General features: G+C 37.7%; 1 protein-coding gene across 1 annotated transcript; it reads right to left on the minus strand.

The window, feature by feature from the left end:
- Positions 1 to 1301: 1301 nt before the first annotated feature.
- Positions 1302 to 7958, minus strand: LOC134851917 (ankyrin repeat domain-containing protein 13C-like). Its single transcript, XM_063868193.1, has 5 exons — positions 7819 to 7958; positions 3320 to 3490; positions 2371 to 2568; positions 1659 to 1773; positions 1302 to 1469 (listed from the first exon to the last, which is right to left on the minus strand). Exons 1-5 carry the CDS (start codon positions 7956 to 7958, stop codon positions 1302 to 1304), a joined length of 792 nt encoding a protein of 263 aa, XP_063724263.1.
- Between the last annotated feature and the right edge of the window lie 8676 nt (positions 7959 to 16634).

The raw sequence follows: 16634 nt of genomic DNA on the forward strand, positions 1-16634 counted from the left end.
CCTTTTATTAAACCCTTGAAATTGAAATCGGCAGGAAGTTTTTGAAAAGTTTGAATCTTGTCTATAAAACCCTCGGTTCCCCCATGCTTGTCTTCGAGGCTCAAAACAATAAACTATCACAAACTACTATAGGCTTTAAATAAATCAATACCAAGTGTGACACTTCACTCTTCAATTTCATTCGCCTAAAAAGCAATCATATCAAACCGGTTTTCTAGCTATTGAGAAACTTTAGTGGACATTATGATGCATCAAAGGAACACGACGGAAAGGGATTTAATTTTGTTTATACCTCCACCTCAAATCAACCTTTAGTTTTTGTATTTGATTTTGCGAGGTGAAAAAAATGGAAAGCAAATTTTACACAGTTTACCTGTTCGAACTTTAGTTTTCCCCTCTTTGTCTCAGCTGCGAATTTAACCTCCTTGGAACACAAACTAATATTCTCAACTGGTTTGCTCAACAAGTCAGTAATCTTCTCCTCCAGCATTTCGTCAGTTGGCTCTTTGTCGAAGTGTTCTTTCTTGTACAGATTGCGAACTCGGTCGATCACTAATATGCAGTTTTTGCCATACTTTTCCGTGTTGTAGAGAATCGTTGTGTGGCCTGTAGTTTTGTATACGGAGTGATGAGATACATCTTTTAGATTATAAACTCGAATAGATTCTTGTGGGAGTTAGATTATAAAATGGTGAATCTTTTAGATTATAAACTCGAAATGTTAGGTTATAAAATGGTAGATTTCATATGGTAAATTATAGAATGGTAAAAAATGTTTTAATTGGTAATCCAAGGGAGTCGATGAACAACAAAAGGAGTTTTTCTCCTTGCTTGCTATTTTCTCTCACCTCTTTCCCTCAAATAAAAATCTACAAGAAGAATTCTGTAGCTTTGCCTGATTGTAACGGAGTCTTACATGTGAACTGATTACTATATTCTAAGCATAAGTGGTCCTCATTCATAGCATTGTAAAATCACTGATTACAGCATAAATTTAATTCTCTAAAAAAAGGATGGAAAAGAGTTGAGCGTTTCTCAGTCGGTGCTGATTCATTAGATATAAATTAGATGTCCTTTTCTTTTGTTTATGTTTTGTTCCGACTTTCGTGACGGAATATGTGAGCACGAGTGCTTTTTTTCTCGGCAAACTTCGACTTTTAACTATCTATTTTTTGACCCGGGATTTTTTAATATCATCTGAAAGCTATAATGAAAGTAACAATTCTTTCAGAAAAAGAACTTAACAGCTTGTTACTCTTTAGTGTTTGTGTTCGTTACGAAGTTTTCTATAGATTTTTAAATTACTGTAGAAAAGAAAACGCATCGCTCCCTTTTAGTTTCACAATTTTTTGGCCCAAGCTCAACCCAGTATCCAGTCGAATAGAAGACCCTTTCTTGAACACAGTGACTGTGTCGTTCGGCAGAAACCGAGACACCAGTGGAATCCACGACTTGACTCGCCACTTGATCTGAAACAACGATGCGATATTTTATGGATCTCACCGACGAAAAAGAGTCAAATTTGGTTAAAAAACTGGTAAGCTAACCAATTTTAACACTCAAAATAATTTTTTTTAAAAATCTTCGGTTCCGGATAACTGTTACTTTTTAGATTTTAGCATGGCCTGCAATTAAAACACTATCTTGAACTGTGATACCTGGAAGTAAGCGTCGTTAGTTCCGTCCAGAACCTTCTCTGCAAACGGACACTTGTCATCGGCAACTTGCGAAGAGTGTTTGGTTCGAAGCTTCAGTACAGCTTTGATGAATTCCCTGTGATAAATACACGGTTCCTCTTTTTTGTTAAACCATATATAAAAATATACCGCTGATGGTCATTTTTGATAATATAGCCTTGGTGGCTATAAAAAAAAGAAAAAACAAACTATCATTATTTTGGTACCAAACTTCCCAAGGTTATGGTTTTGTGATGAGACTATTGCGACTGAACTTTTTCAGACCGTCTCGACCTGCTACAATCAGTCATTTCAGACTTTTCAGAGACCGATAGATTTGTCTGCTGATGGCTTGACTTATTTTTAGAATCCAAGATGTTTTTTTTTGTAAACTAAACTACGTTTCTTAAATAAAGTACATGCCAAAAAGTTCATATTTTGCTACATTTTTTGCTAATAGTTTGATAGGCTCCCACCCTTCCTCCAAACATAAGCATCATTTTTGTAGTGGAGTTAACAGTTTTGAAAGGTAATGCAGAAAGACCACACCTGACCTGATCTTTTCTGTGGAAATTAGAATAGTCTAATTAGTCAGCATGCCAATTTCATAGCAATCGAACCATGTCAATAAGTCTTAGTTTAGGTGGGGTTTATCCGTTCTTTGTTAGTTTTCTGTTCATCTGTTCGTAAGTACCTGTTGCCCAGCACTACAGCCTCATCCAACACTGTCCACCTCAAAGGGGGAGGGGCCTTGGTGGATATGTGGAAGAACTGGGGGTCGGCCTTGTCCAGAAACAACTTCAAGTACTCCAGTCTGCCCATGCGGAACGCCAGATGCAGTGGGGAGAGGCCATGCACATCGTGGATCTTGAGGCTGTTGTTTAACTTGTCCCTGCAACTAACAAAATTATTTAACTAGGGGCCTCTAACTAAGTAAAACTAGGCCTCTAACTCCTAGCTGCAGCTGGAGGTACCTGTTTGACATGTTATTAACTTGTTGTACTGATTCGGGATGAAATGAATAATTTCAAATATTCAATAATATGGCTTCACAACGTTTCAAGTTTCTGACAATTTTTGAAGCGTAGCCGCTTATACAGGGAGCTTCCCACAACCTGGTGCCTCGATTAAACCCTTGATATCAGTTTCGGCATTATAGTATTATATTATCAGAATCAGAATCATTTTTTTCTGAATTATAGAGCCGAGGTTAGGGTTAAAGCTGGCAGAAACGCAATGAAATTGAAGCGGAATGTCTCAGTAAAAATATAATATATAGAGCGTCTGACTATTTTTGTGCAAAAAAGTTTATTCGAGCTGAGTTGTTAAAATTTGGGAACAACGGATTCGCTGAATCACTCGCTTTTAATTGGGCGAAAAAAATCAGTCGTTTTTCTCAAAGCTGACCAAAACTATTTGAAGCTAATTAAAAAATACCAAATCACGGAAAGATTGACTGGAAGGGCTCTTTTATGATGCATCACAAGACGCAATACCTGAAATTGATTTTCGAGGAAGTAGAAGAAAAAAACCACAAATGAAAAGCTCCTCTCCATTTATTGTAATCAAGATAAGGAGCTGTTTAGTTGTAGAATAAGTATCAATTGTTTTCTCAATAAAGTTTAGTCACGTGGAGGTCTCACCTGTCGTTCGTCCATACATTTCTCAGTTTTTCCATGTTGTTGTCGAACACGTCTCTGTTCAGTTCGTATGGGTCTGCATTCTCCAGCTCTTGGGGGGAGTTGTCGTTGGTAAGGTTGGTCCACCCTGTCTTAGCCATTGTAGTCATAGACTTCCACAGGGTTGGCGTCTTCCTGGTAAAAACAGTCTTAATGATTGAAAAAGTATAATTTGCTGAGATTTTCTATCTAGCTCGCAAAACAAACTATTTTTGGCGACTGACATCACCGGACCGAGACAGTGATTTTAGGTTGAAAAACTGGCAATCAAACGTAGATAATTCCAGTTAATTTGACCAGAAATATTCCAATTTGAACCGCTGGGCGCTCGACTGATGTTTGAGGTGTTCGACTTATGTTTAAAACGACTCGATCCAAAACTTTTAATGTTTCGACTGTCTAGAATGGAGAAAAATGAGACCAATTGTGTTTCACTCGAACTTGCTATGTTAAAATGGACTCGACCAAAAAAAACGTGTTTGCCTGTGTTCAACACAAGCTAACTGTGTGCAACTCAAGCTACCAACTTTCGAAACTAGTTATACTTTGACGGTATCACCTGGAGAAATTGGTGTTCGTCTGTGCCCAACTCAAGCTTTGTCCGTTTCAACTGACTCAACCCAAATTATTCATGCATTCATGCATTCAATCGACCCAAATTGACCAAACCTGTGTGGCAAATCTTCGGAAACCCAACAATAGGGTTAATACTACAAAAACCATCAAATAATGTCGATCGGCAACATTCCTTTTATAAAATTACGTTCATAAATAAGTGTCGAAACCATAAAAAACTCATTATCTCACTTCAATAGCAATCATTTAACACCAGTGCAGTAAAAATGCAGCCAAAAATCAATCCATGAGAATAATTTAAAGTCGCTTGAGCTTAACCAAGTTCAGGCAATAAAACAGGACCAGACAAATTTATTGTAAGCGATAGTTACTCTTGTTTACTTTTCGCTTCACAACATCCACCCAAAAAAGCGGATTAAAGGAGTGAGCTTAGCGGTGGGGCGGGCGACTCTTGAACCTATCTGAACTGTAGCAGATTGATTGCATTTATTTTTCCGCACCTTAACATTGCGTGCGAGAAGAAAACAATCACCAGGATTATCGGCTCACTCACTTCGTAGCACCCATTTTTTTTAATATCAAATTTGGCAGGGTAGTATTTGAGAAAAGCCTTCGGCTCTTTTCCAGTTTCCCACCCCCCTCGTAAAGTTTCAAAATAAAGCTGTTCAAAAATTGTTCACACGGCCTTTTGCATATAAGAAAGGTTGTGAAAAGTTGTTCACTTGTTCACGCTGACGCGTTTTAATGCATTTTAATGCATTTTAGGGCGCAGCCGTTTATGCACAATGTCTTCCCACAGACTGTTGGCTTGATTAAACCCTTGATATCAGACTATTTTGTTTCGAAAGAACTCAAAAGTTTACAAAAAAGACAGGAAATCAAATCATTAACTTTTCTGAGGGCTGTATGTTTTTGTCGGAAAAATTGGATGTTGCCGCTTATACAGGTGACCTCCATTTAACGTTTTTTTTTTGACGATTGAACCCTAAATTTAGATTTTGGGAAATTTGTATCGAAAAAACTCGAAAAACTTGGGCTCTTTTGCAATTCCCCCCTTTCAAGTTCAATTTTGGAAAACTTTTTTAACGTTGTCATAATGCAATGAAATTTGTTCACCACGCCAAATTTCATTGCATTATGACAACTGTGAATAGATTTGTTCTTCAAACGTCACAGCGTAACATCAAGCATTTAGCCGCAATGAAACGTAAAACAAACATACAACTCGGTATTTTGAAAGGGGGAACTGGAAAAGAGCCAAAATTTGAAAAAACGATCAAAAAATCAGAAACTTGACATCACCAAATACATAAATTGCGTAAAAAAGCCAGGCATAGCCACTTCCTAGATTAGGGAGAGTAGTTTTTGAGAAGAGCCAAAAGTGTGAAAAAAAAACAGCCAAAATTACATTTTGACCTTCCGAGGATCATTGTTTTTTGATGTAAACAATTTTGGGTCAAGCCGCTCATGCATGGAATTTTCCTTTTCTTTCTGCTTTTCTTTTTTTCCTTTTCCCCACCTCATACGAGCTTCAATTTTTCAGTCTAACGAGTGGTTTTTCGAGGTTGTTTATGAAGACCAAATATGTTTGTCGTGGCCCTTTTAGTCTTTAAGTCAATTTTCATAACAATCGGATAGGGTCGTCAACAAACTTACATGTAAAAATTTGCAGATGGGGTGAGGAAAAGAGCCTAATTTTTCACAACCCTTCACTTTGATGGAAATGAAAAACTCAGATTTCGAGGTAAGTCAAAAGTTTCAAACAACGGTGTAAAAGAAGAAACTGTTAGAAATGCAAAAAAAAAATCGAAAAAAGTCAAAAAATCAAAATATTAACTTTTCCGAGATTAATAATTTTTTGTTGAAAAAATGGGCTCCTTTTCCTTCCCCCCCCCACTTCACTCAAACCTGAATTTTATGGTCTGACGAGTGGTTTTGCAAGGTTAATTATGAAGACTAAATATGTTTGTCATGGCCTAATTAGTCTGCCTGTCAGTTTTCATGACAATCGGACAGTGTGAACAGTAACTTCCAATATAAAAATTTGCAGGTAGGGGAAGAGGAAAAAGAGCCAAAAATGTTTTTAGACGCTTATTCAGCGGACCTTGCCATAACGTGCTTTTCCGATTGAAAACAAAATCTTAAATTTGGGGGTGTATTTTGAGAAAACTAAAAGTTTTAAAAATATGGGTCAAAATTTCCACCCACACACTTTTTTGAAGGCTCTAGAAAATGAAGGTATAAACAGACTAAGGTGAAAAAATAAGACAAAGGAAAGTGAAGTAAAGTAAAAAGAGACAATTGAATTATGCAGGCACACAGGGGAGTGGGCGGTATTTGCATTGATACCACTTTGTTGAAAACTTTTGGAGTCGTTTTTGAGAACAACTAAAATGTTTGAAAAAAAAACAAAACATTTTTTCGAAGCAACTCAAAAAAATTAGAAAATCCAATCCCTAACATTTTCATTAAACCTGTTTTTTTCCGACAAGAATAAAAAAATATGAAAAATTCGAATTTATGCTAGGGCGTAGCCGCTCAGGCAGTGAAGGTTGGTACCATAGAGTTTTTGTATTCACAATTTGCGTCAGGTTTGGCAGGGTTGTTTTCGAGAAAAGAAGAAAGGATTGGAAAAATTGCAAAAAGAATCCAAAAGTTCACATTATTGACTTTTCTACCGCAATTACTTTTTTCTAATAATTCTTTTATTTCTTTTGTTTTTATAGGAAAGATCTGGAAAACGCTGGTTCACAGGAATATGGCCAATTTTTCCATTGGCCACATTTGAAACCCTATTCGATTGTCGTGCAAGGGTTGTCGATCTTGCAAGATTATTGCAAATGAGGGTTATCTTGCAAGATCTTACAAGATCTTGCAAGAGTGAGGTTATCTTGCAAGATCTTGCAAGAATGAAGTTAACTTGCAAGATCTTGCAAGATAGCCAACTATGAAATTTTCACGAAACCTTATTCTGAGCACCAGAAAAAAATACGGAGTTCCAATTTGATAAAGGTCACAAAAAATTCTGAGTTTAATCTCGTAAAAAAGATTAGGTTTAACAACTTTTAAAAATGTTTAAATATAATTTGATTATTCATTTTTCTTAGAGTAAATAGTTTCAGATTGTCGTTATAATTTGTTCGTTTCAAATTTAAAGTTTCAAAATTATATTTACTTGACTTTATTCGAATTTATGATCTAGTTTTTTAACTCTAGCGGTTAAAATTCAATTTTTTTTTGTCATAAGTTTGATGAATAGAGTCAATTGGCTTGAGATGTTTTGTATGATGTGTTCACATAAATCCGATAAATAATTATGTTCTTAATTTTATGAAGTTATGTTTGCTTTTTAAAGTTGATTTGTTCATTTATTTAAAATTTTTCTTCTTGCTACTGGTGAAGTGTATACTGGTAAAAAAAATGTACACTAGTCTTTTTGGTGTAAAATTTTTTTTTAAAGATATTGCTAGAATTAAGGTTATCTTTAAAGGAGGCTGTTTTGCATCACCTATTTAGATTTAGAAAAAAAGTTTTATAGCGTCTTTGAAGTCGCTTTTTTGCAGCTTTACAGCTTATAAAACATCGAATGGAATCAGAAAATTGGCAATTTTGCGTGTAAATGAAACCATAGATGTGGAGTTGTTATGGGGATTGAAACTATACCCTCTTTTCCATCTTTACCCTCACATTTGAATTTCCCCACATTTATTTTATAAACTATTTTAACATGGTCATAACTCATGAAATTTGGCAGGGTGAAACAAACTAACAATTAGTGTGAACCGATTTTGTAGTCATTCTTCACATCGTAAAATCACGCATATAGCCGTTATAGCACGTAAAACAACATTGAAATTGGATAAGAGCCCGTGTTACATGAAGTATACCTGTCAGCAGCATCCATTGAATCCTCGATGCCGCTAGAGGGCGACGGGGGCTGTCCTTCCGCCCCTGACTCACCCGTAGTCTCCTTCGCATCAGCAAAGAAGTTGGAGGCAATCGATTCTTTAGTCGGGTATGCTCCCATTTCTGCTTTGTGAAAATGTATTAGTCCTTAAGTTTCTTGAAGTTTTTTTCGGTTAGTTGTTTTTATATATTGAACTACGCTTTTTTGAAGTAGAAGCTAGGTTCAGTTTTTTTCAGTATTTTTCGAAGTCAACTTGTTAGGTGTCAAAGAGTCAGTCAAGTGAAAGTAACCAATTGAGCACGTGATACTTAAGGCAGCCCAAAAAATGTCTTCCTTATCGTCAAGTCAAAATCAGACGCCACTTCATTTTTCCCCAAGTTTTGATTTTCACTTTTGCTCTTTTTCCTTTCCCCCCACCTGCAAATTTTTATATTTTAAATTACTGTTCACCTTGTCCAATTGTTATGACAATTGACATGCAGACTCATTAGGTGTCCTCATTAACATATTTGGTCTTCATAATTAACCTTGTAAAACTACTCGTTAGAACATAAAGTTCATGTTGGTGTGAGGTGGGGGGGGGGGGGGGGGGGGGGGGGAGGAAAAAATGCCTTCAATTTTCCTAGCTGGTTTATGAGTTGTTATCAATAAGTGATTTCACAATGAAAGTATGAAAAATAAATTCGGGCTCTATTCCATTTTCACCCTTTTTTGAAGTTTTACGTGTCTTTCTGGCTATTCCCGACAAGGATAAACGGTTGTTGAAAAATTGGGTCAATTTATGAATTCAACTCATTTCGTACAAATTTTTGGTTCAATTTTCAGCAAAAATCTTTAGAAAACTAAGAAAAGTCTTTTCACCATCTAAAACTATTTGAATAAAAACTGAAACTAGACCTAAACTAGTTTAAGTTTAAGTAACGATAGTTAAAAGATTTTTTTGTTTTAGAATTTTTTGTTTCTGAAAAATGACCCAAAATTTGTACACGAAGTGACTAAATTTTAACCAATCTAATCATGAACAGTTTGAGTTAGCTAGCGCTAGCATCTTCCTTTCCTAAATGTTTGCTATAACGTTTGCGAGTTTTACTGTCGGTCGGGTGGCCACGCCTATTGATACTCGTACAACAGCGGATCGCGCAACGTCAACCTTGCTGAAATCCAAAATTATAATTCTGGTCAATGTGTAATGACCACGGGGACTGACATCATCTATTATCAACACAACATCGCCAACTTCTGATGGATTGTGCAATTTTTTTACGTTTATTCAATGTTGGCACATATTTTCTGAGCCAACAGGTCCAAACTGCTTTTGCATACGAATGAGCACGTGCGTATCGCTTACGGTAACCAAAATCTCATCAAATCGTAACAGCTCAGGTAACGCAGCCTTTTCTTAACAACAAATAACGGTTCGGCGTCAGCGTTCCGAAATCGTTAGCGTCTGAGCTTACAGTTTTAACGGAGGAGCATTAAGCGATAGCTCTACAGTGCAAAACGTGCTTTGGAAGATCGTGTCTTTAGTTATCTCAAGCCTAAAACTGAGTAAAAAATATGGAATATTGGTTGGAATAAACTTCCAAGTTATTCCTTCACGAACGAGTAGCGCCGTAGCAGGCTAATTCCAGTTCTAGATTCCCAAAAGATGGTCCTTTGCCGAGCCTACAAAATAATTTCCGTTATCAGAGCAGATAACAGTGCGCGTTCGGCATCAAGCATTGCACAGGTCAATCCTCATGACGCAGGAATTTGTGTCCATAGACGAAATGATTTATACATCCAATTCTACATCGGAGATCACCACGAAATCTCAAGAGAGCGTACTCAATTTGTATAACTGCCCGAAGACGATCAACTCACTGATGGTGATGCATTTGAAAAAGGAAGACGAGAAAATTGGATGCTTGGACTCGAAGTCGACGGCAGTGAGCAGGCTGAAACGGCCTGTGGAACACACGATACCCTTCCAACCAATAAATGGCGAGAAAGAAGTTATTCAGCTAGACTTCTGACGGGCTGATCGCTACTTAGAGATTTACTGTCGCTTGGAAACGACTCTGACTGAGCTAAGTGAAACAGTTTTTCCTAGCAATTTCAAGCTTGTGTGGATCGCTTAACAAACTATCCACTCTGAAGTTTCGATGACGTGCTAACAAACTCATAAAGGAATGTTCATCTAGGTACAATTAATGAATTGCGATCGACCTTAAATGGGACCATGTCACCGATACGTCGGTGCTGCGAAGAAGTTATAATCGCAAACTCAACATCTTTGCAACTCGCTTTTTGTCGGTCTCAATCTTTTGCGAAACACTTTTTTGTCTTGATGCACTTCCGAGAATATAAATACGGAGGATCCGCCGACATCGAAGATTTGTTTTACAGGTCGCATAGCTAAATTGACATCTGAATCAAACTGGACCAGGACACAAATACCTTTTGGATGAGCAGAGGAGTTAACATCAAGTTCAAAGTCTCTGTTAACATTTTTTGTTGTTGTCAATCTGCTTCAAAATCTGTTAAATATCTCTTAATACGCTTCCGAGAGCTCAACCTCGCAGTATTCTCTGCCAAAGCAGGATTGTTTTTGCAGGACAGATTACTAAACTGCAATCAGTCGCAAACGGAACCAGGTCACCAATACGCTTATGGTGAGCAGGGGAGTTAATCTGATTTTGAAGTCTCTGTTAACCCCTTCTCGTCGGTCCCAATTCGCTGCAGAGCCTGTTACTTTTCTTAATGCGCTTCCAAGGGCACATATACACAGCATCCGCCGACATCGAAGAATTGTTTTTGCAGGTCGGTCATTATACTGCAATTGGTATCAATTAGATCACGTCACCGATACGCTGGTTGCAGGCAGAACAGTTAATTTCGAATTCAATGTCTCTGTTAACCCTTTGTTGTCGATCGCGATCTTTTGCGAAACAGTTTTTTGTCCTAATGTGCTTCCGCAGCTCAATAAAGCAATATCTGCGGACATCGAAGAAATGTTTATGCAATTCGGGTTACTAAATTGCGATCAGTCTCATTTGGGACCGTGTCATTGATACGTTCGTCGCTCGTCGCGAAATCAAGACGTTTGTTACTTTGTTCTTGTCGATCCCAACTTTTTGCAAAACCCGATACTTGTTCTGTTGCACCTCCGAGAGCTCGAATTCGCAATATTCTCAGACATCGAAGGAATGTTCTATCTGGATATAGTTACTAATTTGCAATTAGTCTCAAATGAGACGAGGTCACCGATATGTTGGTTGTGAGCAGAGGAGTTAAATCAAATGCAAACTCAAAGTCTCTGTTGCTACCTTGTTGTCGTACACTATCTTCAGCAAAGCCTATTATTTGCCTTAAGGCGCATTTGAGACCTATGAAGCGAAATATACGCAGACATCGACGGATTGTTTATCCAGTTATGGTTATTAGATTGCTATTGGTCTCAATTGGGACCTAGTCACCGATAGGTTGATTTTAAGGAAAGGAGTTAAGACAAATTCAAAATCTACGTGACTATTGCCTTGTCGGTCTCGAACTTTTGGAAAACAAATTTTTGGTCTTGATTTGCATCCGAAAAAAATACGCAGTATCCGCCGACATCGAAGGATTGTTTTTGCAGATCGGATAAATTAACTGCTATAGGTATCAAACTTCTATTTGGATACGCTGATGGTGAGCGGAGGATTTCATATAAAATTCAATGTCTCTGCGAACCCCCTCTGTTGGTCCCAACTTGCTGCACAACATTTAATTTGTCTTAATACGCTTCCCAAAATTACAAATAGACAAAATCCGCCGAAGTCGAAGGAGGTTTTTGCAGGTCAACTTAGAATTTCTTGATCCACTTTTGTTTTATTTTTCACGGCAAGTCGACTACAGATAAGATATCAATGAGATTCCTATTACCAGGCATAAGTTCAGGGCAAGCATTATCCGACTAGCTCAAATTACGCTCGCTGTCAAACAGGCATCGATCAATTCTGTTTATGCCGCGCTAATTAAATTTAACATGGATATTAATCATGGGTTCATTAAAAATCCAGAAACAACACTAAAACCTGCTGAAGCTAGTGTCAGAAACACTAAAGTAACCCATACCTCACCGAACACTCCGAAAACCGCTTTGCAAGTTATCCTTATTCGATCGAAGCACGTCACTGTTCGTTGGTCGTAAGCAGAGAGTCTGTCGCGAACTCTAAATTTGTGTTACACAGCAATCAGTGCAAAGTTTTTTTGTCGTCCGAGCACGCTGAATTTTTGAGTTTATCTGACAGTTAATTGATATGCAGTGGGGCGAACCATTGACAAACGAGTTTTACCACAGATTCATTTAATGGTTCTCAAGATTGTCTTATGTTAACATTAACATACAAGCCCTAATCACTATTTTGAATTTTCAGTGGATGAGATTGAACTACTCATGCTCGGTGACAGCTCATTGGATGTTTACTGATATATTAATTACCTTCGCGACTGGAAAAACCTCACTGATAGCTGTGTACTTGCAATTTGCGCTCGTCTTCACCAAAGCAAGAATAGCCCCCCTGAAAATTTTTCGATATTACGTTGGGAAGTTCAAGCTGCGCTTCTTGCTATTCATCTGAAGAGTGATATCAAGAAATTTCTGATAATGAGCGTTATCGTCGTTTATGTGTGGAAGATCAGCACTGCTGTCCTCCAGCGATAAAACTTGACAAGCAAACATCTCGTGTTTTTTCCAATCGGCAAGACCAACATATCGAGATTGAAAAAAATATATAAAAGTCTGGTGCAAAAAGTTTGGTCGGGTCAACAGCCAACATTTCTAGAAAAATTTAACTCCGTTTTTGGATAAATTCGCTAGTTAGACCGCAGGTTGAGCCAATTTTGCGTTTTTTTGGGGGAAACATAGCTCATTTTCTAAGATGAGCCACGTGGTCGCATACAAGTTGAGTCTCTGACCGAGACAGTGTCATTTCATAACTTTGGATAAGGCTAAAATGGAACCATTGAAACTTGTTATCGAAGCATAAAAAGTTCTGCAGATCCCTCAGTTATAGTAATTACCAGTTGAGTGAAAACAATTGGCTGCTAATAACCATTTTAAAATCCAGCCGTATACTGTGATACTTGCTTTGTATCTATTGAACGTATCTAATGAACGTGGTTACATCCACCAGCCAGATTCAACGTCTCTGCGCATCAAAGTAGGCCACCCAAATATATTTGATAGCCAGCCCCTGTGTTTGCAATTTATTCTCCGCTTTGCTCACATTAGGTACAATCATCAATGTGGTGACTGCTTCAGCTCAGTCTTTCATCAGCAATTCGTTCTACGCACGATAAAATTCTGCACTAAGAGCCAATGAAGAGGAGTGCGTATGCTGTGAGAAGCGAAAAGCAAAAAGTGATTAAATGCAATGATGCGTGACTTCCCGTAGAGCGTTTAGGTTACTGCCAGGTGCTCTTTTCAAATGGGGAGTAGACTTTTTCTAACCTTTTTTGTACGCATTAGTCAAGGGAGAGAGGGAAGGGGAGGGAGGGACAGCTGGTTTTCATGGTTGACCGTATGTATTTAGATATCTATAGGATTCTAGATTTTTGATTTTTTGTATTGAAATGGGGTATGAAGTCTGCAAATTGATAAGATAGGGAATAGAACCAAACGGTATATTGTTTGGTAAATGAACAGCAAAAAAATGGTGTTTTTTAATTTCTAGAAATCTTTCTGTTTTTCGAAAAAAAATTCGCGTGTTATTTAATTGATAAATTTATGTGGTAAGTTAAGTGTTGATGGTTAAATGAGGATATTAGGGTTCAGGTTTTAAGTGTTGGTTTTTCTTAGGATTCAACGTAAGTCAATAACAAGAATTTTTCCGAAGACAATTTTTGAATCTAGCTTGAGCAATAACTTGTTTTACATGGTACTTCAACTACTTAACGCAATCTCTATCTAGCTCAAACTTAGCTGATACTTACTGAAATTTCAAAAACAAATCGAGTTTTTGAAGAAAAAAATCAAATTGAAAAGAAGTTATATACATCACCGCCTTCTATATCAAGTTTATCGCAACGTTAAAGTAAAAAAATTATAATATAAAAAAAAATGATGTCAAGTGTAGTTTTACGAGAATCAGTTATTAGTTCCTATAGTTCAAATACTGAAAAGTTCCTAGGTTCAGTTTTTTTTCAGTATTTTTCGAAGTCAACTTGTTAGGTGTCAAAGAGTCAGTCAAGTGAAAGTAACCAATTGAGCACGTGATACTTGAGGCAGCCCAAAAAATGTCTTCCTTATCGTCAAGTCAAAATCAGACGCCACTTCATTTTTCCCCAAGTTTTGATTTTCACTTTTGCTCTTTTTCCTTTCTCCCCACCTGCAAATTTTTATATTTTAAATTACTGTTCACCTTGTCCAATTGTTATGACAATTGACATGCAGACTCATTAGGTGTCCTCATTAACATATTTGGTCTTCATAATTAACCTTGTAAAACTACTCGTTAGAACATAAAGTTCATGTTGGTGTGAGGTGGGGGGGGGGGAGGAAAAAATGCCTTCAATTTTCCTAGCTGGTTTATGAGTTGTTATCAATAAGTGATTTCACAATGAAAGTATGAAAAATAAATTCGGGCTCTATTCCATTTTCACCCTTTTTTGAAGTTTTACGTGTCTTTCTGGCTATTCCCGACAAGGATAAACGGTTGTTGAAAAATTGGGTGAATTTATGAATTCAACTCATTTCGTACAAATTTTTGGTTCAATTTTCAGCAAAAATCTTTAGAAAACTAAGAAAAATATTTTCACCATCTAAAACTATTTGAATAAAAACTGAAACTAGACCTAAACTAGTTTAAGTTTCAGTAACGATAGTTAAAAGATTTTTTTGTTTTAGAATTTTTTGTTTCTGAAAAATGACCCAAAATTTGTACACGAAGTGACTAAATTTTAACCAATCTAATCATGAACAGTTTGAGTTAGCTAGCGCTAGCATCTTCCTTTCCTAAATGTTTGCTATAACGTTTGCGAGTTTTACTGTCGGTCGGGTGGCCACGCCTATTGATACTCGTACAACAGCGGATCGCGCAACGTCAACCTTGCTGAAATCCAAAATTATAATTCTGGTCAATGTGTAATGACCACGGGGACTGACATCATCTATTATCAACACAACATCGCCAACTTCTGATGGATTGTGCAATTTTTTTACGTTTATTCAAGGTTGGCACATATTTTCTGAGCCAACAGGTCCAAACTGCTTTTGCATACGAATGAGCACGTGCGTATCGCTTACGGTAACCAAAATCTCATCAAATCGTAACAGCTCAGGTAACGCAGCCTTTTCTTAACAACAAATAACGGTTCGGCGTCAGCGTTCCGAAATCGTTAGCGTCTGAGCTTACAGTTTTAACGGAGGAGCATTAAGCGATAGCTCTACAGTGCAAAACGTGCTTTGGAAGATCGTGTCTTTAGTTATCTCAAGCCTAAAACTGAGTAAAAAATATGGAATATTGGTTGGAATAAACTTCCAAGTTATTCCTTCACGAACGAGTAGCGCCGTAGCAGGCTAATTCCAGTTCTAGATTCCCAAAAGATGGTCCTTTGCCGAGCCTACAAAATAATTTCCGTTATCAGAGCAGATAACAGTGCGCGTTCGGCATCAAGCATTGCACAGGTCAATCCTCATGACGCAGGAATTTGTGTCCATAGACGAAATGATTTATACATCCAATTCTACATCGGAGATCACCACGAAATCTCAAGAGAGCGTACTCAATTTGTATAACTGCCCGAAGACGATCAACTCACTGATGGTGATGCATTTGAAAAAGGAAGACGAGAAAATTGGATGCTTGGACTCGAAGTCGACGGCAGTGAGCAGGCTGAAACGGCCTGTGGAACACACGATACCCTTCCAACCAATAAATGGCGAGAAAGAAGTTATTCAGCTAGACTTCTGACGGGCTGATCGCTACTTAGAGATTTACTGTCGCTTGGAAACGACTCTGACTGAGCTAAGTGAAACAGTTTTTCCTAGCAATTTCAAGCTTGTGTGGATCGCTTAACAAACTATCCACTCTGAAGTTTCGATGACGTGCTAACAAACTCATAAAGGAATGTTCATCTAGGTACAATTAATGAATTGCGATCGACCTTAAATGGGACCATGTCACCGATACGTCGGTGCTGCGAAGAAGTTATAATCGCAAACTCAACATCTTTGCAACTCGCTTTTTGTCGGTCTCAATCTTTTGCGAAACACTTTTTTGTCTTGATGCACTTCCGAGAATATAAATACGGAGGATCCGCCGACATCGAAGATTTGTTTTACAGGTCGCATAGCTAAATTGACATCTGTATCAAACCGGACCAGGACACAAATACCTTTTGGATGAGCAGAGGAGTTAACATCAAGTTCAAAGTCTCTGTTAACATTTTTTGTTGTTGTCAATCTGCTTCAAAATCTGTTAAATATCTCTTAATACGCTTCCGAGAGCTCAACCTCGCAGTATTCTCTGCCAAAGCAGGATTGTTTTTGCAGGACAGATTACTAAACTGCAATCAGTCGCAAACGGAACCAGGTCACCAATACGCTTATGGTGAGCAGGGGAGTTAATCTGATTTTGAAGTCTCTGTTAACCCCTTCTCGTCGGTCCCAATTCGCTGCAGAGCCTGTTACTTTTCTTAATGCGCTTCCAAGGGCACATATACACAGCATCCGCCGACATCGAAGAATTGTTTTTGCAGGTCGGTCATTATACTGCAATTGGTATCAATTAGATCACGTCACCGATACGCTGGTTGCAGGCAGAACAGTTAATT

The sequence above is a fragment of the Symsagittifera roscoffensis genome, chromosome 7, assembly GCF_963678635.1.
Source record: "Symsagittifera roscoffensis chromosome 7, txSymRosc1.1, whole genome shotgun sequence".
Classification (NCBI taxonomy): Eukaryota; Metazoa; Xenacoelomorpha; order Acoela; family Convolutidae; genus Symsagittifera; species Symsagittifera roscoffensis.